The following is a 22,009-nucleotide window of genomic DNA, read 5'->3' on the forward strand; positions in this document are numbered from 1 at the left end:
CCTATATTGTCTATTACTGATGCAAACCGGGATCACATTACTAAAGTGGTTTTTCACACTTATACTTATTGTGCGTGACTCCTGCCACCTGAAAAATAACCTAAAACTACTTTAGACGAGAATATTGAAACAACACTAAAAAACAGGACCGTTGACTTTACAAAATATTATGGCCTATCCGCCCAGCGAATGATGATAAGTTGGCGAAGTAGTGGGGACGTTTTGTAGTATTGTCCGTCACTCGTTGCGTAGACCACTGACGCGTGGAAAGGAGTTTCAAGTGGCGTAAAATAGTATGCAATGTTTATTGGTCAGAACTTGTGTGCTGTATGCAGTTGTCCATTTCGTTTTGCCTTCAATATTGTCGCTTTGTGGTACCGGTTATACTCTGGACTCGACAAAGTCGAGGTCTTCGCACGTTCCACTTAAAGTAGTTGGTTGTCTCTAGTCTTACGAAACAAGATGCGGGCGGCTCTTTTTGGCAGCTTTGGAATGAAGTAATGAAGAAGCTCAAGTGGAGGAAACTGTAAACTGGCGTTGTGGCTTGACTTCTTCGCAAATGCGGCAGCACTGCACACACTTTGTAGGGCATATTCAAATCGATGAGGCTCTGCCAGTTGGACAAGGCAACGTGAAATAATGTGCACTTTCTCCAAATAGTAGTCCACAAGGTGGTCGTTGTGTGAGTGGGTGCACCTCCTGACTATGTCCTGCCATTACAAGAGTGCAACTTTGTCTCCAAACTGGTTCTCGAAGTCTGTCGGGAAACTTTATGACATCAACCGTACTGAAACTGCAAGCTATGCAGAAAACACCGGATGTTGTGAAAACTGCTCTACTGTTTTCACAACACAAAGCACTTGCGTACTTGAAGTAATAACCGACTGCTTAGTGTTCACGTTGGGTACGCCAGACGGTCGAAGGTGGTTAGCGTTATCATGAAGAAAGCGTTCAGCCAATTAAATCTTCGCACCAGTCGTCTCCAGTTGACGGCACGAACGTTCTGTGCATATAAACTATGTTTAAAACCCGTGGAAGTCTCCCACAGGGGTCTTCCACCAGTTTGTGAGTGGCAGTGTGGTCGACGGGCTCAATGCAGGCGAATGCAGCTAGGCTGGCACATGATACCAAACATCAACCCTCACGAAATGAACTAGTGGCTCTCGTTTCCGTGGCGTGGTTCGTAATTGACTGCAGCAATTTTGAGGAAACGCGATGGGGACACGGTTATTATATAATGAATACTACTTCAAACGGCAGGGGCTATGGCATCAATACAGTCATGGTATACGTTCATGCCTGGTAACAACTACGAAAAAGCATCAAGACTAGCTCAAAATGTAAAACAGGTCTGCCAGAACAAGCGCAGCTTTATTGCATACAAGGTGTGTTGCTTCTGTCTGACATTGGTTTGCGGCTGTGAGTTGAGCAAAATGAACAATTTCATTCTGCATATGTTGAATGCTGTGGTCCTCACCATCATGACCACGTGACTAGCTTAAATCATATTTCCCACTGTCATGCTCAGTGGAAATTCCAAAAAGGCATTGCCCCACGGATTGTTACAAGATGTAGCAGATATCCGAATACAAAGACGTAACCACCAGAACAGACGCTCCTTTTTTAGGCGGATGTACGTCCAAAATGGTTAAAATATTTTGATGAATGGCGTACTAGAGTCCTATCAAAGTTTTTAACACGTGAAAATATTTAAGAGGCACACAGCTTCAAGCATACGGGCTCACTTCATCGAAAACCTAGCCCAGCTCAATGGCCGCGATACTGTCTGTGAATATTAGGCTAAGCAGTACAGCATCTTCAATGCTGCGCTGCCAGAGGAGCAGGAGTCGATTTTAAATAGCTCAAGCGGGATGAATTTAATAATTATATACATAAGTAAAGGCAATGTCATGGCTTCCTGCAGGTTTCTTTCTTTTTTGGCATTTTTAAAAGTAAAAGAGAATAAAATAACCAAATAACAGAAAGAGTTGTCTTCATCAGTTGGCGATAGCTACCCGTTCCCGCTTGATTTTTCGTAAATAAATATCAAGGCTATATTTTGCCGCGTATCTGCTTGCTTCGCTGCAAACGATAGTGAAAGACAATATTGTTTTATCGGAAGGTGCTGCTGCCAACGTAGACGCTATCTGGCAGTTATGTAGGAAAAACAACATTATGTGGAACAAATAGCCGTTGGTACTGGGTAGCACTTATTCATCATGTGTCGAAAAGTTCAGCGCAGCATAAGGAGGTGTAGCGTTTATTTTCCAAATTACGAACCAATAATTTTCTAATAAACAATCCCAACACGTTCTGCTTATGTTGTCGCACTTAGAATATGCCCAATGTTTGCTTTTCATCCGACAATGTCTGCAAGTTTCCAGCTAAGGATGACAATGTCTACAGATGAAGATGGCTTGGTGTTAAGCAACTGCCTAAACTTTAGCCGTGTGGCTGAAGCATTTGGGAAACAAAGAGAAATACAAACAGCCCAAAATTTCTGCGTTGATGTACCCCAAAAAGCACTATATTCCTCCGTAGCTTTTAAAGTCCTATATCAGGTATGAAAAACGTACTTGCATTAACAAATAAAGCGAATAGTCGCATGCTTTCTCTGAGAACAAGGCCATATTTTTTATCCAACTCAGTGCTCAGTAATGCAGGTACAATTCAAGTCACTGTGTATAGGTCACTGCTTTAGCACACAAAGACCACGTGCTTTGAATATAGTTGATGTCATTTTAAGCTAACCGTTACTGCGACACAACCCCAACATTTCTCTGGCAGTTCGTTAGGTAAGCAAAACGCATATGTACCATAGAATTTTCTAAACATGGTTATACATCTCTACTAGTTTGGTCAATAGAGGAAAGCCAGGTGGTCTGTTTTCTGGAAATTGTCTTCCTAGCTTTATGCGAGCATCTTCATAGTTTCTTTAAAGTTAAGGGGGAATAATTTATCATGCGTGCAGTAGTCTACTTTATGAGGACGTTGGTAGCAATTGATCAGTCAGCTGCACTTCTCCACGTCAGGAAAACGTACCAGAGTGTGATAGAAAGCTTCTTTATCCTGATATCACATCTACCTATGCAATCAGTCAAACTAAATTGTGTTCTCGTCACCAAGATGTAGTGATGTAGTACCTGCAGTTTACGACATATTGTGACAGCAATGCATGTCTGAAATCACGAAGGTAAAAAAACGGCCCCGTATCGGCATGTCATCTGCAAATGTCGTCAAAAGACGATAGTCTTGTGTGTGCAGAGAGGGAAGAAAACGTTTATTTGATGTTCTGTGCAAGAGAATCGGTGAATGGTACTCCAGAAACGCTGCATTAGAGTGTCTCGAGCGTGCAGTGGAGGCGAACGAGCGTATCAAGTCACGTCACACGTGAGACTTGAGCGCCTTCTAGTAGTTTCTTTTGGAAAACAAAGAGCGTGGCCGTGCGCGCCCGTCTGAGAGGTGATAAGGTGTAGAACACGAGGAGACGGGTAGGTGCCACCACCATCTCGTCTTGGCAAAGCGTTGGAAACCCTCCCCGTTCCGTGCAAGCGTTGCAGGGTAAGCGCAGCGTGATAAGCGCTACTCTCCTTAAAGTTACCTATGTATGCGTTTTCTAGTAAGAGATGCATATGCAGAATTTATGCGTGTTGTTATGGTGCCCCAGACATGCCCAATAATTCCTTTTATTGACAATTGCACACGCATGAACGCTCGATCTTGAGCAAAATTGGTGGTCGCTGCGAATGGGGTCGCCGTTTGAAGTACCCGATGCCAGTAAGAGTGGACAAACAGACAAACGTTCAGACAGACAGACAGACAGACAGACAGACAGACAGACAGACAGAGAGACAGACACACCAAAATTTTTGTGTCGAAGGTCCCCAAGAAACACTATCGTCTTTAGTACAGCCAGAAGGGTAATACCTTGGAAAGGCTACTGCAACACTTTAAGCCTGTCCTCTTCTGAGACACGTTGTGTTGAAGTGCAGGCAACCTTTCAAGAAAACATTTATTCAGTAAACTATGGGTTACTCCACAAGAAAAAAAAAACTAACCTACGCGACCGTAGATACTAAAAAAGAATCATGGTTGAAGGTCTTCTATGACCTACGGTCAATCTTTCTGTGTTTCCACATTACTCCGATACTCTCACTAACTCTGGCCCCTCCTTGCGGCAAGGTTAATTTTTACTAATGGCATAGTGAGGACATATAGCCCTGCATCTGTGAGTCTAAATGTTCTAGTTTGTAGAAGCGCCTAGACTCATAGCACACTGTCAGCCTACCGCGATAAGTCAGTACTGATGCGAAATCTGTGTGTCATCAAACAAAAACATTGCAAAACCTCTTGGTTTGTTGTTTATTTTACATGGCCTTGGGCACAGCACTTCTGCACCCTTAATCTGCAGCCACGTAGTTTTGGCTGTGCAGACATGCAACTATGTTGCAAGCTGAATCCAAAGTACGAGGGCGTTCCGATAAATACTCAGCCTTCAAATGAAAAATAAAGGCTTTGGATTGACATTCATTAATTTCTTAACATAGTTCCCTTTTACCTTTATACACTTTCCATTCCGATACTCCAACTTCTTGATCTGGCTAGAAAAATGTATTTTCGGCTGAACTGCATAGTAGGCTTCTGTGGCGGCAAGCCAGAGGTGACCACGTCTACATTCAACTAAAACTTTAGTGCGGTGAGTGACATTTTTAAATTGATAACCAAGAAAAGTGCTATTCTTGTTTTCCTGCTTGCAAAAGTATCCCCGGGCCAAAACAGAAAAAAGCGCTGGTTTAAGCACCACTTTTTCATTTAAGGAACCAGTTTGTTCAGTTTGGCCGTGGCAACAGTTCAGCTGTGAGCTAGCACGTTGTAATGATAGAAAAGCACCTCTTTTTCACAAAGTGTGAACGTTTTTCGCAATACGTCACTAAATCCACCCAGTAATTTGGCTTAAAAGGACCCTGTCACCCTTTTGTCTTTCTGAACGTCGTCGACGAAGCTAACACCTATAGAATGTATTAAAACGGTGGCCATCATCTTTGTGCCCGATGCTACAGTTTCCACCGTCTTCGGAGCCGGTTCCCCGAGTGCACCCGAACGTTTTGACTATTATTTTTCTATGGTGTGTACCAGTCCGTCCATTTTTGTCAACAGTCACAAAACAACGCTGGAACGCCTTCGAATTACGCTTAAAAGGATTTAAACACTGCTTTAAAGTGCTCTCGAGGACGCACTTGTTGTCTGAAGAGAGCGAACGCGGCTCGTATCGCGTTCACAGCTTTCTCATGCGCGAAATATCTGCAAGATTTGATCGACGCGGTCTTTTAGGATTCTGTCTCAGCTAACTAGCGCACATTCAAATGGCGGGCTGACAGTACGAGGTCGTGGATTTTTGCCACGCTATTGGTCATTATAGCCCTTTGTGTGGTCCCAAACACATAGTCACATGCTTTCTCTGAGAACAGGTTAATCATTTTTCCTCAATTAAGTGCTCAGTAATGCAGAAAAATTGAAGTCCCTATGCCGAAGCGGCTGCTTCCTGACACCCAGGCTACGTGCTGTTAGTTTTGTAGGTGTCACAATGAGCTAGTATGACTCAACAAGAACATTTCACCATCAGTTCTTTAGGTAAGCCTAACAGAGAGGTACCATAAACTTTCTATCCATGGTTACATTTATAATTGTTTGATGTGTGAAGGAAAGCCAGGTGGTGTTATTTCTGAAAGTTGTCTTCTAAGCTTGATGCGAACACGTTGATGTTTCAGTAGAGCTTAAAAGAATCAATTTATCATGCAGTCAGTAATCTAGTCTTTAAGCAATTGAGCAGTTGTTTACATTTCTCAACATCTCAAAAACATACCAGAGTGTGGCATAGACAATCTCTATTTTGACATTACATGCATCTATTCATTGACTGAAATTGAACGGGAAATGTAAAATAACGTACGCAAAGCTACATAGACAGCATGCATTGCGCAATTCAAAAACTAAAACGCTGCGCCAGTCAGTGAGCCTAACACCAGTTTTGGAATACTTCAATTGGAGCGCAGCAATGCAGTCAGAGGATACTAATTTTCAAAGGCTCTTGTTACACTTCGAAGCTTATCTGTTCTCAAACGTTTTGTGAAAGTTTATGCAACCTTTCCAGAAATCAAGTATTCGGTAAACTATACGCCACCCTGCAATTTTTGCTGTAGAATTGTAATTATGGCTGTATTAAAGATATGCACAATCTTGTCTTTTTTCATACAGGCATCAATAATTTCACATTGCATTTTTTTGTTTTTTAATATGCTCAGCGATTAAGCCCCATTCCTGGTCCAAGTGGGGTAAGTGTTTTATTCCAAGATAAACTACGCTGAAATTGGGGCTCCGAAATGTTTTTTGTGAAGTTTTAGCTTGGTAGTTGTGCAAGCTTGGCTTACAACATAAAGCGTTTAGGCGGACTGGTGCGAATTGTGCCTGACTCTACCTGAGCAAAAGTTTATCTATACCTACTTGAACATGCAGGGTTAGGATACGCGCTGGCTGGAAATAGTCTAACGGTAACTGTCTGCGCCCTGCGGAAGACCGTGCGTGGGAGGGGGAGTACCCATCTTCAGAGATGTAAACCTTATGTTATTGCTTTAAATGTGAGCGAGCGTTCCCCGCGAGGCAGAGGGACTGCGAAGGTGGCGCAATCAGTGAGTCCTTAAGCGGAATCGTGTGCGCCCTCGTTAGGGTTACAGGTAGAGCCCTCAACTGACCTGAGGGGAGCGGGAAGCCAAATGAAAAATGGGGCGTGGCACTCTTGACGCTTTCGAGAATGCGGAGGGCCTGAGGGGCTACAATCCTCGTTTCATAGGATTCTATAGCTGCCTCGCAGTCACTGTATATTGACTCTCTGCGACTATTTAGCATAGCCAGCGCAATTCTACCTTGTTCAGCTATAATGGGGTTCGATGTTGCGTACCGTGGCGGAGCAAGTAAGCCGGGAATTCGAGTCAACGAAGGAAACAGCGAATGCCTTTTGTAGGACATATCTCGCAATATCCACAAAGTTTGTGTGAAGGAAAACTACCAATCGGCGAAGAAACCACACCGAACGCCGTTTTTGATAACACAGGCGCGAAACGTTTGTAGATATACTTTCCTGTGATTTGTTGTGCCCCCGCTCAATGAATCTTTCTCACACAGCATAACTGATTGTGACGACACCATTTCTACTGTGCTGCCGGTAGAGTCAACTGGACGAGAAGGTGTCGCTGTTTCGTTCGATGTATAGTGCGGGTCGCACATACTTGATGCGTGCCTCCCGTGGCAACTCGAGCAGGTGAGTTTGACGTGGCAAGAACGTGCCAGATGTCCTCGCGACGTGCATCAATGGCAGTGGTTGTCTTGCGCAAGCATTCCTTTCTTCGAATCGATGGCAAGGTTCGCGTCACAAGCGCGGGTGCCATGTTTCTTCGACTTGCAGAAAAAACACTTACCCCAGCTGTTCGATGTGCTGTGTAGTACGGAAGCCGTGCTGGTGCTGCTGCGTCGAGTCCTCTGTGCACGGTCATCCAGCAGTCGGTCATTGAAGGGCTTGCACTGCTCCCGACTTTCTAGCTCTATACGTGTATAGGTGAGCAGCTCCTTCAACTCCGCATCAGATGTAGCAGCTGCCACGTTTGGGCCTCAATAGAATTGAGGCCCAAACCGGCGAATACGTTGCGGCCCAGTTTCGTTCCCGAAAGCCGGAGCAGCTGTTAGCGCTCTTGCAGCTCGATTATCTCTTTGAGTGTATTGTAAACACTAAGCTTGAACAGGTTTTCAGTGCGAGTGCTTACAGGCAAGCTGAGCTCAAGCTCAAAGACCTTTCTTATAAGAAAAAAGAGCTTACTCTTCTGAGTAACATGGCAATTATGCATGTCTGCCGAGTACGAAAGGTGGCAGAGCACAAACTCTTGTATGGTACAGGCGATATTGTCTTCCTTGATTCGCCAGTGTATGTTGATGATCCTCCGGATGATGCCAAAAGCTCTTCTGGTCTTGGTATTCTTCTGTCTGAGTGTGGCTCTGTTAGCGCCGTTAGACTCGATATACATCCTCAATACTCGAACGTGTCCCTTCAGGGCTCTGGGGACCCGCCATCATTGAAAAACCATATTTCTCTTTGAGACGCAGGTATCTAGTCATTGAGCCCGCCGCTTTAGGGTCTTTTCTTGTAGAGCAGGAGTTTCGCATTTGATATGGAGCACGTGAGTTTGTTAGGACGGAGGAAACGTTCGGTCTCAGCGATTGTTCGCTGTATGGCTTTCCCAACTTGGTCACGGCTCCAGCCGGTGCACCAGATGGATATATAATCGGCTTAGATGGTATGATTGATTTTTTGGACCTTCGAGAGCTCCGTGTAGAGGCCGCTGACCACGATGTTGAATAATGTTGGTGAAACAACTAAGTTGTAAGGCATGGCGCGTGAACTGAGGGTGAGCTCTTGCGAGAAGTACCTTTCTATCTGCAGCTTGGTTGTTTTCTGGCTAACCAAGGATCTCACAAAGTCATCGACTCTTTCCTAGCCCTAGGCTGGCAATAAACTGAAAAATGAATTTGTGGGAAATGTCGAAAGTCTTCTGCAGGTCTCATCGAAAGATGGCTCTGGTATGTCCCGTGTTCGTGTCGATGATCTGATGCTTTATCAGCTTGATGGCGCCCTGTGTGGTGAGTCCAGCTGTGAAACCAATCACACTGTAGGTGTACTTGTCATTAGTCTCGAGGTGCACCTTGAGGCGGTTCAGCAGGGAATACTCTGTGACCTTACCGACCGAATCGGTTGAAGAAATTGGTCCTAAAGTATCTATTCCTGGTGCTTTGCCAGGTTTCAGGATTATCTATTATCAATAAATCAATCGATCATTCAACCAAATTTTTTATTTCACTATTTTCCACACAAGGCGAAAAACAGAAAACTAGAGAAAAAGCCGAACTTCATCGGCTTTATTACCGTGTAGGCCGTCTTCCACTGTGCAGGGATCTCTCGTGCGCACCACACCTTATTAATCTTTTCGATGAAAGAGTCGATAGAGTCTTCATTAAAGTTCTTTGGCATCTTATTATGTACTCCACGAGGGCCAGGAGGGATTTGCCATTTAGGAAGAAGAAAGCCTGTCGATTCTCGGCCATAGTAAAGTCCTGGTTCAACTCCGGCACACCTTACTCGGGATATAATAATAATAATAATACGTTTATTTCATCAACATTGTGTACATGATGTCAGCGGCCCGCAGTAAAAGCTGCAAAATCCGAGGATCAAAAAACAGCTTGACTGAGCTGCTGACCCCTAACTTGGCGAACAGCAAGGATTCAATAATAAAAAAAAACACAACCAAATGTGCATAACATGACAGAAAAAGAAAAATGAAAGACACAATACAAGAAAGTACACTTTTAAGGCACAGAAATCGCGAGCAAACAGATAACAGGAATTATGAAAGAAAAAATGATAACAACTCTTTATTTGTCAATGTTTCAAGGGGTGCGTTTTTAACTGCGAAGCTATTGAGCAGTCGCGGAAGCTGGTTTTCCAGGGTTTGCGTGCCGTAAGTTGTTCTGTATGTTTGAACGTGCCATATATCTGTATTTCTTGTTCTGCATATATGTTTTATGTTTTCGCGGTTCTAGCAGAGCAATCTTACGAAGTAGAAATGTACTATACTTGATTTCACGCTTGAAGGAATGACAAAGACGATACTCATATAATTTAGTTACTCGCACAATTTCGTGCTTGGTGAAAAGTTCGCTTGTTGTGTGAAAGTAGTCAACAACGATATGAAGGTAGTCAACAACGATCGCACTTAGAGGATCTCAAAAAATGGTGCCAATAACATTTTAAGCCGATGCGAAAATTTTTACCATCTTAAGAGTAGGTTCTGTAGGTGCAGCCTACTGTTTCGACTGTTCTTTTGTCAAGTGTCTTTCAGTAGATCTATGTTTTATTGACGCTCACAAATCAAAGCTAAAACTCCGGCGGATTCAAACACTGACCTCACTTCGGAGCTTCAAACAATGCTCTGAGGTGATGTTGTGGACGCGCTAGTTGCCCAGAGTTAAAAAACACTGCTTGCATGGTGCCAAAAGCTTTCTTATGCCGAAAATTTTATGCAGGGTAATATACATGAGGCCATTATAGATTCTATCTCAGCTAACTTGCGCACATTCAGTCGGCGGTTTGTGAGTAAGAGGTCGTGGATTTCTGCTACGTTATCGGCCATCATAGTTTTTTGCGGGGTTCCTGGGCGAGGCTCATCAAGAACCAACGTGCGATCGCGTTTAAAACTGTTGAACCAATTGTGACAGTTGCTATAAAAGGAGAACACCTACCATAGACACCATTTAGTCATTCTTTGATTTTTTGTGGAGTTTCGTTTTATGAACCAAGAATTGATTTACCACCTCATCTCTTTTTTTTATTTTAACAAACGAACAAAAATTACCTGCTTCCTCAAGCTGGCAAAACAAAATCGTGTGCCAGATTGAACTAGTTTCTTGCAGGTGCCTGTCTAACAAAGCCCAATCAACGTCGGTATATGTCTCATTGAGTGCGTGGAGCTTTGGCAGTGAAGCTAAATACATATCGGTCCGCCCTCGTAAGAAGTGCTTTCTGCAAGCAGATTCGAACTTTAGGAGATCTATGAGAGAGTCGATATTTCTTGGAAGCTGGTGATCTAATTGGCTCCAAGATTAGAATCAACAACATATCGGATGTATTCATTTTTTTATCTGAGGACCAATTCATCTTTTCCAACAACCTACTTGTGACTAATGCACCAGTAATTTCAGTCATTTTCTCAAACGACTGGTTCCTCATACCAAGCCTACGTGCTATGAATTTTCTTGGCGTCACGATAAGCTTACTGCTACGTTGACGCCACACCAATTTTTCAGTGTCAATTCATTCAGTAAGCAGAGCAGAGATGTATTATGAATTTTTTAAACTATATTATATCTATAATAGTTAGCCGAATAGAGTGAAGCAAGGAGGTGTGTGTTCTGAAGCTTGCCATTCAAGCTAAATGCGAACTTCTTTATAGGTTCTCTAGAGTTAAATGTGGCTATTTCGCCAGGCGTGCAGTATTGCAGTCGTAAAGCAATTTAGAAGTAACTGGGCAGTCGCTTTCTTTTCCTAACACAGTAAAAGCATACCAGTGTGGCATAGCTAGACAGGCTGCATTTCGATATGAAACGAACCTACTTGATGAGACGAAAAAAACAGGTTCTTGTGACCAAGAAGTAGTCCCTGAGGGTGAAACATTTTGTAACAACATCAACTCTGTGAAAGTTGTAAGGTACTAACTGACTTTTAAATTCACTGTAATGGTTCAATTGCATCTACTTGACGACTGCAGTGTTCTCAGACAGACTTTGTGAAAGTACATGCAACCTGGCCAGCAAACATGTCTTTACTGAAATAGGGTAACTAGACGATCCTTACAACTTTGTCAATAGTGCAGGTAAAATGATGTACACAATAGTGCCCTTGCTGCATACAGGCGTTACTTATTCTAAATTGCCAAAATCCACTCTTTTCATGTTCTGGTGCCATTAAGGCCACTCCTGGTCTAAGTGGCTCAAGTGTTTCATCCCAAGAAAAATTGTGTTTATATTGAGATTGTGAAAATGTTTCTTAATTGTCTATATGGTACGAGCGCATATCAGACTGGATAAAAGCGGACAGTTACACTGGTACAAATTTCGCATGATTCGCACTATGTCTAGAATCACGTATTCTTAATTTAGGGAACACGAGTTAAACTCGCCTGTACGATACCCAGAACTTTGCCCACTTGTCTTAATCGAATTCATTAGGAAGGGCAAACTCGCCTGTACGATACCCAGAACTTTGCCCACTTGTCTTAATCAAATTCATTAGGAAGGGCGGATCTTTATAGCACACCAAGAAGCCACGGCTCCTCAGAGTAATCTTTTTCTGATTTGCTCTTCATTATAGTATAGCGTTCTAACATCTAGCAATGAAGTAGCGAGAATAGAATGACATTTAGACCGAGATAAATATAGAAATAAGAAAACATAGACAAGAACAGAGGCAAGCAATAGATTTGAGAAAACAAAGAATAAGACCACATTTCTTTGAAATCGAAGTTATTCAATGCACTTGCAGGGAATGTGACTGTTATTTAAACGTTTTATTTAGTGAAACCTTGCCAAATACTCGAAAAGTATGTACAAATGTGCACTAGTATTTATGTCGCCATCTTTTCAAGATGGGTTGGCGTTCAAGAAGAGGTAAAAAATTATTATATTAGCAAACAAAAACTTCTGCGTTTAAGTATTTAGAGCTAATGTCTTCACTAAAATCAGCAGAAATACGGAAGGCCATTGAGCAGCACTCTCCGTGGTTTGTTTTCTGTTTTTTGTGATTTTCTAGACCGATAGGCCGGCTTTCCCTAGCGATATTTCTCATGGCGTATTCAAAGTGGCAGGCTAACGAGAAGCTGAGAGCAAGTATGTTTTCATTCCTTGTTGCTTATTTTCGCATTATTCAATTTTCAGCAAAGAAGCCCCGCCGTCGCCGGAGGTGCCTTGATTACTCGTGTATGTCCTTCATCTTTTTGTAACTAGGTACTTATTTGTGTTCAAAGAACACATAGAATAAATATTAAATGGTACACGTCACGTACCACGAAAATACTGGCGCAATGAAACCGCTTGTGCCAGTGTAATATTATTGTTAATGGCCAATCGCATATACCCAGTATCATTGATTGATTGATTGATTCGTTAGGTTTAACGTCCCAAAACCAACATATGAATATGAAAGATGCCGTAGTGGAGAGCTACAGAAAGCTTGACCACCTGGGTTTTTTTGACGTGCACCCACATCTGAGCACACGGGCCTACCACATTTTGCCTCCACCGAAAATGCAGCCACTTTGTACACAATATTATGCAACACAAACAGAAAAATATACAATTGGAAATATAGGAGACAAGTGCTGATTCGAGGGCATCAACTAGTCTTTTGTGAGAAGGAGATATTGGGCAGCATTAAGCAGTGCACGAGGAAAACCACATGACAAACCACAAATTGGCAACGATCGTTAAAAATAACTTGAGACACTTGAGCTGCCAAGACAACGAATTGTATGTGCTAACAATATATTGAAATATTACACGAGCTAATACTACCAGTCAACGTCTTTATTGCCTGGTGTGGTGCAAATATATGAATTTTTGGTAGGAGGAAAGGCAGTCGCTTTCGCGAGTGCAGTAGGCTGGGTTGGTTGTTTCCTGAGACTTTTCTGAACCATTGGCACATGCTTTTTACCACTCATGTAAGAAATAAAAAAAGGCGAAGTAAAGAAAGTCCTCAGGACTTCTCATGGCTTCACGAAGGGCGCTCGTAATAGCGAACAGTCCTGAGTGTGCATATTTATTAACAATAATACAAGTGCATTAGGTGTACTTATTTAGTAAGGCGAAGCCTACTGCGATTCATAAAAAGTAAAACGTAACGTGTGTAAGCTCAAGCGATTTATTCCTCCTTTAGTTAGATTAATTGGGTACCAGTTAAGCTGTCCAATGTGGTGTACGTTGCAGTCTTTTTATGTGTTTATGAAGCTTTCAAACATGAAATGTCCCCGGAAACAAAGTGCAGAGTGGCAGCTTTTTCTATAAGGCTACCATTCGTATGTCGCAGCATTGAAGAAGGCATGTCGGCTTGAAGAGAATTAGCCTAAATAGGCACCCGATTTTCTAAATATTTTTCATGGTTTTCAATTTACTTCCTTCCCCGACTTCTCTCCTGATGTCACGCCTACGTGTGACGTACAAGTGAATTATGAGCGAACATGTTGAACTGGTCTCAAATTTATTAATCAGGTAAATATCAGTGAATCATCGTGATTGGCTTGGAAAGTTGCTCGGTGACACCGAAACTTTGTTATATCTGCGTGATTTGAGATGAAAAAAGGAAAAAAGCACTTTATAAAAAACACACGCATTTCTTTTTTCTCATGACACTTTAACAAATATCAGTTGTCTAGTCATAAATTCAACTATAATAGGGGTGGTAATGAAGAATTTGTGACCTCCTGGAAAGCAAAACATGATTTCAGCAAGAATACGCAGTTTTGAAGAAAATTTGTATATCATTCCGCAAGCTCTAAATAGGTTGAGCCAGCGTTTTGCATACGTTAATAAAAAGCAGAAATGGAAACCTTCGATAACCATTTTTTCTCTCAATAGACTTACAAATTCTGTTAGTACTGCACAGAAAGGCCGCCCTGAAATTATTTCATGTTCGTTTTCACCGATCCCAAATATCCTTATCCATCGCGAAAGATGTACACGATGGAGATTTATAACCAGAAGAAGGTGCAAGACTCTTAAGAACGAAACAAGTTTTTTCAAGCATGTAAATACTTTCTGATATTACGTTCAAACAATGTGCTTAAGACTGGCAAAATTATTCATGTAGGAGCTTAAAAAGTAGTAGCTCAAATAAACAGATAACTATTTACTGGCATGATAATGCATTACTTATTGACAACTACAACGAGTTAACCTAATAAATTACGAGAAAGTAATGCAAACTTAACTGGAAAGAGAGAAGTGCAAATGAAGAATAAACCCAAATCGGAAAAAATGCACAGGTTTGCAGGCTCCGCAGCAGTCATGAATAGATGGACAAGAACAACGACATGAACTCAGGGATGCTGACCAAAACTACGTAGCAGTACAGAGATATTATCTAAATGAAATTATGAAAACATTTATTGGTAATATAGATAGACTTATTGACACTATTATTGCAGTAAACACTCATTCTAAGCTTTGCATGTTACAGCAGCATACATTTTACCTAGGCCATGAAAAGATGAATTTCAGGCGTTTTTGTGATAAAACTATAACTGACTAAGGCCTAGGCAAAAGTACTGCTTAGATGTTATTACCATTTTGCATATTTATGTAACTGTGACACAAAAAGTGAGCTTTTCATTGAGCTGCAAAAATTTTTTAGATGTTTTATTACTGTACTTTGCAAGCCGCTGTCCATTCAACATAGCAAGTGCTAAGCTTGAATAAAGCTGGAATGAACTGTACAATAGGCACTTGCCAAGGGAATAACAATGAACTAGTAGGAAGTGCGAAAGTACAAGAATTCAGAGTAAATCCTCAAAATGGATTCCAGCCTCTGAACTAGGCAACCGACCTTACCGTTGACACATTGAACGGTCATCTAATTAGTATCACGAAAGAGTGTGCAATCAAACTTTGAGGTAGAGTCACTAGGCAAGACACTGGCAAACTGGCACATGAGAAAAAAAATCTCACTAAAAGAAAACAAATTGTGAAAGCCTCAATAGGAGCCGCCAAAATAAAGCAAGTAAACCAGTAGAGCTTGTGAAGTTATTCTATAGGGTTAACGTAGCCCACATAAGAAAGTATAGCATGGAGAGAATTGAGCACGCAAAAGTCGGATGTATGCGTTAAGGGACTAAGAAGAAAATGTTATAACCAATACGGATTAGGTAGTTGAGGGGACGGAGGAGTTCGACGGAGAACTGTGCAGATGCTGAAAGGATGAGCATGTATCATAAGAAGCAATGATCGCCTGGAGGAATTCGAAACCATACCAGTGTCAACAGTTGAAGTAAGGAAAGACCTAGAAGCAATGCAAAGTGACAAGCGGCAGGAGTGGTCAAGGTAATAATAGACCTGATGAAAAATAGATACATTGTGTTAGCAAAACTTGGCACGTGAAATTCGAAGTGTCTTTCGACGGGAATGGTACCAGAATCTTAGACGAATGCCAACATCATTTTGATTCATAAGAAATAAGACGTAGGGCTTTAAAACCTACAGCCAATAAGCTCTACAAAATTTACTTTGTATCCACAGCCGCTTTAGTTTTTCATCAACAAACGACAGAAACAACATAACGCAAGGAACAATGATCTCTCCAATGTTATTCGCCATGTGTTTAAAGGAGGTGTCCAGTACCTATATTGGGAAGCGTTTGGGTTAAGTGTTATTAAAAGTATCTTAGAAAGCCGCAATTCACTGGTGACATTGCATTGATGAGTAACTCAAGGGATGAGTCAAAGTGGGTGATTACTGAATAAGTGAAGCAGAACATTAGGCCTGAAAAGTTTTATGCGCAAAACTAAAGTAATGTGCAACAGTATCGGCATAGAACAGCACTTTCTTATAGATTGAGAAATGCTGCAAGTTGTAGAGGAATATGTTTTCTTAGCACATGTAGTAACCGCTGAGCCAAACGTAAAAAGTTAAATACCTGGATGAGTATGGATGGGGTGGATTTGATTCGGCAAGCATTCTCAAATTTTACACGGAATTATGCCACTAACTCTGAAGAGAAAGGTTTAAAACAGCTGCATCTTGCCAGTAATTAACTGCGGAGCAAAATCTCAACAATTACAAAGACGGTCCTGCGTAAAATAAAGACAACCAAGCTAGCGATGAAAAGGCAAACAATAGGCGTGACCTCAAGAGACAAGAAGAGAGCAGGGTAGGTCAGGCAACAAACCGGGGTGAAGGTTACTGTAGATGAAATCAAGATCAAATAGACTTGAGCCAGGCACGTACCACATAGCAGCAAAACCGCTAGTCCTTAGGGGAGCTGATGGTTTCCCAAAGAAAACATATGCTCGAAGGAGAGACAGGAAGTTGGTTGGACTGATTAGATTGAAAATTTTGCAAGTATAACATGGCAGCACAAAGCACAATACAGGGATGTTTGGCAAATTATGGGAGATAATTTCACCCTACTGTGACTGATATTAGGCTGATCATGCTGTTTTTTTTCAGAGGGTCCGTTTTTCATTCTTATCTTGCCACGGTTCAGCAGCTTTGAGGAGACGTGAGTCTCTACAAAACGAAATTTGTAATACGTTGTGCGCGCAATGAGGTGCGACCACTTCATGTTAGTATCCAGTTATTTATTGTTTTTCGTAGTCGACACGTCAGCTTTTGATCTTGAATGACTTCTCATGATGTATAAGAGTTTTTGCCTCACTGAGAGCATGCATAGTAGCTTAGAGCAATGCACATGCTTTTGATCTTCATTAGTCATTACCGGTTTATTACTTTTTGAGCTTAAAGCCCCCTAAGAACCACTGGTATCAGATTAGTTCCCGCAAGTCATTTGTCCTAATTATGCTTACGTGCTCATAAATGTATGATGCCCCTGGTGGACAATGACTACATGATAACACAATGTGTACTACAAAAAAGAGCACTGGGGCAACAACAGAGCTGTTTTAGGCGCATTACTCATTGTTTATGGAAACTTTTGTGTAGCCATCAATGTAAAAATGGGCCAATTGCACCAAAAGAGATAAAGCATAACTTCCTTTTTTTAAATCACTTTACAACGTTTTTCAGATACCGGGTAGCAGTATGTCGTTTCAGATAGCGTGTAGCATATAGCGTGTAGCAGCTTGGTATGTTACATGGATTAGGTTTATTGGCGAGCTGCTCCTCTGTGACAGTGCGACACTCAGTCGATTGCTCCAATCAGGAAACGCATTCATTCCTGTCAGCTTAGTACGTAATAAGGTCTTTTTTATGCGCTCTCTTTTGAGGTGGTAGAGCTTTTATAATTGTTCTTATATAAGCCGCCTGCTGGCTTAAGTTAACAAGAAGAAAATTCAAACGAGTGGCCATGTCTTCACAAAGCGATTTTGTAAATGCAAAGTGCACGGAACACACACTATTTTCTATAACTACTTCTTTATCCATCTATTTTGATAAATGTGCAAGTTATGCCTATCTACAGAAAAGTTATTCACAAGATGTCCATGTCTAACGATGAAATGCTCATGTTTTCCGTCATTAGATGGACACTAAAAACAAATATAGAGTGGACGTTGCTTTCTAGAAAAGCGGTACGGAAACCTGTAGTACTACTTATTTGTGGTTCAAGGAAGTGCTTAGTTCAAGAAAAAGTGACGTTTTAATGGTTTTGAACCACGTAAGCGCACCTAAAACTACCCGCATGAAAGCGGTATTTGGGATACCACTGTTTGCCATGACAACATTGCCCGTCTTTACTGCACGATGACCGACACTAGTTGCAGCAGGGTGAAGTAGTGTGCGCCACAGTAGCAACAACGGCCACTGAACATATGTCAAGACGTTATTTAAAAAACGAAACAAGAAAAAATGACCTCGTATTTGCATGTAACACTTCCAATGTCATCGAAAGACGATAGCCTTGTGCTGGAGAGAGAGAAAAAAGAAAGATTTATTTGATGTTCTGCGCAAGAAAAGCAGCGAATAGTATTCTGGAGGCGCTGCATTAGAGTGACTCGACCGTGCAGCGGAGGCGAACGAGCACATCAAGTCACGTCATGGATGGTTGGATGGATGGATGTGGTTGTACCCTTTAGATCAGGCATCGGCTAACGCCACCTAGGCGTAATACTTAGTTAACTAACCTTAAGCTTGACTGATGGGATTCCAGGTGAAGGCAAACGCACGAGAGGTTGACAGAAAGTTAGTTGGGTCGATGAGAATAAAAAGCTTACAAGTATAAAATGGCAGCAAAACAGACCAGACTAAGTTGATTGGCAGATTATGTGAGAGGCCTTTTTCGTGCAGAATGACCCAGTCAGGCTGATGATGATGCTGAGGGATGTTTTGAATGAAACGTTCTCCATTAGTGGGTGCAGTTTTTATTATTTCGTCGCCACTGTTCGACATTCTTGTGAAGACGTTTGTGTACAAAACAAAGTGAACAAGACGTAGTGCATCTCGTGCATAATTAGGTTTTATAAAAGGAAGTTATATTTATGTAATTCCATGATTGACACGTCGGCTTCTCACCACGAGAAGCTTCTCATAACGCAAGGAATGTTTTTTGTCTCACCGATAACATGCATAGTAGTTGAGGGCAATGCATGTGCTTCGAATCTTCAATGCTGAATGCAGTTATATTCCTTTTCAGCCTGGAAGCTCTCTAAGGTTTGGAGGCATCAGAATCAGTCCGGCAAGTAATTTTTCCTTTTCTGAACTACCTACTCACTGATGTTCGAAGCGCGTTGTGCAAAATGACTGCATAATAATATTTTATATACCACACAAACAACACCGGGGCTTAAGCAGAGCAGTTTTTTGGATGTAAGGTTCATTCTCAATGAGAAATTTTTGATAGCCATCACTATGAAATCGCACCAAATAGCCCGAAAGAAGATGTGGCATATTCCTTTTTTTTCATTCAAAGCGGTGCACAGTTTCAATTATTATATAATGTGTAGCGTGTCACACACGTACGATGACAACCACAGGACAATTTTTCAAGAAAGGAGTAAAATGAGGAAAAAAACAATTGACACTCTAGGAATAACGAAGCAATTACGATAACAATAAGTTACAATAATTAGGTTAAGTAGTAAACTGATCCGCTATCTGGCAGTGCTCCACTCAGAGAATTTTTCTCATCAGGAAACACACTCGCATCTGGGAGCATGGTAACATTCGTATGGTCTTTTCTATGGACACTATTCCTAAGTGGTGCACCTTTTATAAGCACTCTTAAAAAAACTGCGTGGCAGCGGAACTAGGGATTGAGAAAATGCTAATCATTAACCGTGTCTTTCCCAATAGCTCTTGTAACAGTGCAGTGCACAGAACGCCCACAACCTTCTATAACTACTTGTTTATCCGCCTATTTTGACAAGTCTTCAAGTTATTCCTAATTATAGAAATTGAATTAACAACAGTCGCATTTAAAAACGATATCATGCTCATTTTCACTGTCATTAGAGGGATGCTAATGGCAATATTCGAGTTTACAATACTTGCTGGTATACTAGTACAGAAACTCGTTTTGACACCTGTGAGTCGAGGAAGTGCCTATTTTGAAATATGTCACGTTTTAATGGTCCGCATCTCATTAGCGCTCTTTAAATCACCCGCCTGAAGGTGGTCTTCTTGGTATCACTGTTGCCCATTCCGAAATCGCTCGCCTTTATTGCTTGACAAACAACACCATTAGCAGCAGAGAGAAGGTAGTGGGAGTCACAGCGGCAACAACGGTCATTGAAAAATTTTCGGCAATCATGGAGGCCATCTAGGTGCTTTTTTTGAGCACCTAGTCCCCGAAAAAAGGCACCACCTATTTAGCCTTACCAGCGGAAACCGTAACTTTTGAACCACTCTCGTCATTCCCCATAGTAACCAGTCGGCCATTTCATACTCTAAACAAAAACTGACAAGCAGCACTTTATTACATCTCTTGAGGCACGGAAGGTTCTTTGTGTTAATGGAGCTAGTTTGATTACTAGTGATTATTTATAGTCGAACGCTTTCACGTAACCAGGTCATTTCGTAAATGTTGCATTTGGGGCACACTATTTGTGATACATTTCGCTTGGTTTCTAGATAAATAAGGCACTGCTGTTCATAATAATGCCGTTTTAGACGTTGTTATACATTCATTGAGCTTTCATTTTGACATAAATTTTCATTCACCTTTAGTGTACTTTTAAGGTGAATTCTCTCCGAGTTAGCTTCTTCTCGCCTGTTTGTGTACCACAGAGATAGTTTTTGCATTGAGAAGGTAAAATACCGGTTGCCAATTCATCAACATCAGCGCTGCTGCAAAATCATTGTAATAAGATGAATCCATTAGGCCAATTGTCAACACACACAAAGAAAATGGAGGAAAGTTCTGTATTTTCATGGAAGTTTTATTACTGTACATAACAAGTCTTTTTCGAAAGCAGCGTATTCCATAATTAAGAAAATAAATCGGCAGATCTCACGTATTTGGAAATCAACGTTATGTGAAGCATGGGGAGGGACAGTGACCGTGTAGCAATTTTTTTATTGATCGACATATCATGAATTGACCGCTAAATATATTGTCACGGGGTCGCGTCGTGGCCGAAGACAGGAGACTTCGTGTTGGGATTTAACTGTTTATTTTGGGGAACCTGTGCCCAGTAAACGGAAAGTCCGATTACAGCAGCAGTCTTGCACAGATAGCAGTCTCGGACTGATAGCGGCGAACGGAGCGTCGGCCTTCGTTCAACAACTGACAAGCGGCGAAGCGCGTCGGCATTTATACTCTTGCTGTCGAATGTTCTAGCGTTATCGCTGGCGGTGGCGTAGGTTCCAGAACAATGTGTACCGTTCGCACAGTGGGCGTGATCTTATCAAAATGATCTACTACAGTCCGGAACCTTCTCGAAAACTGCAGGTGCGGTTTGCGCTGAGTATCGTGTGGTGTTTTGGGATGATAACGAAAACTTGGGAAATGGAACGTGGCAATATGTACGATTGTTTTACGTACAAACATTTCTTGCAGAGTTGCATATGTTTGTTTATCCAGTATTTTGCCCTTGCGCAATGATGCCAACTGGAACATGCGTATAAGCAGCACCAGAAGTTGGTATGAAGCTGCTACATAAACCGATTTCAGCGCTTAGAACCTAAACACAATAGAAGTTAACCTGACGTGATGACTGTATCGAAGGAGTGCATATGCATTGTTTATAAAATTGGGCAGGTAGCACTGCAATTACTGTCGACATTTCACGAAAATTTGCGTCAATTTCAACAGTAGTTCCGAGACCTGGCGTGGATCTTTGGTAGAATGCTTCATTGCCACGCAGAATTATTTGGTTGAATTCCAGCTGGAACCTTCACATTTATTCTATGCCTTCTTTTGGTCGACGCTACCGATTTCGTGCATTGCTTAACGCTTACGCGTTGAAACTGCCCTTGGGTGTTCTCGTCGTTCCAGGGTTGCAGATGTTTGTTTATCCAGTTGTTTGCACTTGCACAACGATGCCAACTGGAACATGCGTATGTGCATGTTCCAGTTGACCCTTAGATACTAAGTGTCAATCACCTGTGGCACTTACCCACATACCAGTGGAACATGCCTGGCCGTGGGTATGTGCCACTGTATGGCGGAAAATGTTTAGTTATGTACGAGGCAGGATTGCTACATTATGGACGTCTTCACCAGCGCTTCATATTCGTCAAACCATCT

The 22,009-nt window shown here is 41.8% G+C and overlaps 1 protein-coding gene across 4 annotated transcripts in view; it reads left to right on the forward strand.

Annotated features, from left to right (window-relative positions):
- Positions 1–22,009, forward strand: part of LOC119167424 (uncharacterized) — a 179,600-nt gene that overhangs the window by 26,649 nt on the left and 130,942 nt on the right. For 3 of the 4 annotated variants that reach the window (XM_075866399.1, XM_075866402.1, XM_075866401.1), the window contains exons 5-7: positions 6,303–6,332; positions 12,535–12,576; positions 18,956–18,997. In XM_075866399.1, the coding sequence (XP_075722514.1) occupies positions 6,303–6,332; positions 12,535–12,576; positions 18,956–18,997 (114 nt within the window). The remainder of the gene's footprint in view (positions 1–6,302; positions 6,333–12,534; positions 12,577–18,955; positions 18,998–22,009) is intronic. The other variant, XM_075866400.1, reaches the window with a different exon arrangement.

The sequence above is a fragment of the Rhipicephalus microplus genome, chromosome 6, assembly GCF_043290135.1.
Source record: "Rhipicephalus microplus isolate Deutch F79 chromosome 6, USDA_Rmic, whole genome shotgun sequence".
Lineage (NCBI taxonomy): Eukaryota > Metazoa > Arthropoda > Arachnida > Ixodida > Ixodidae > Rhipicephalus > Rhipicephalus microplus.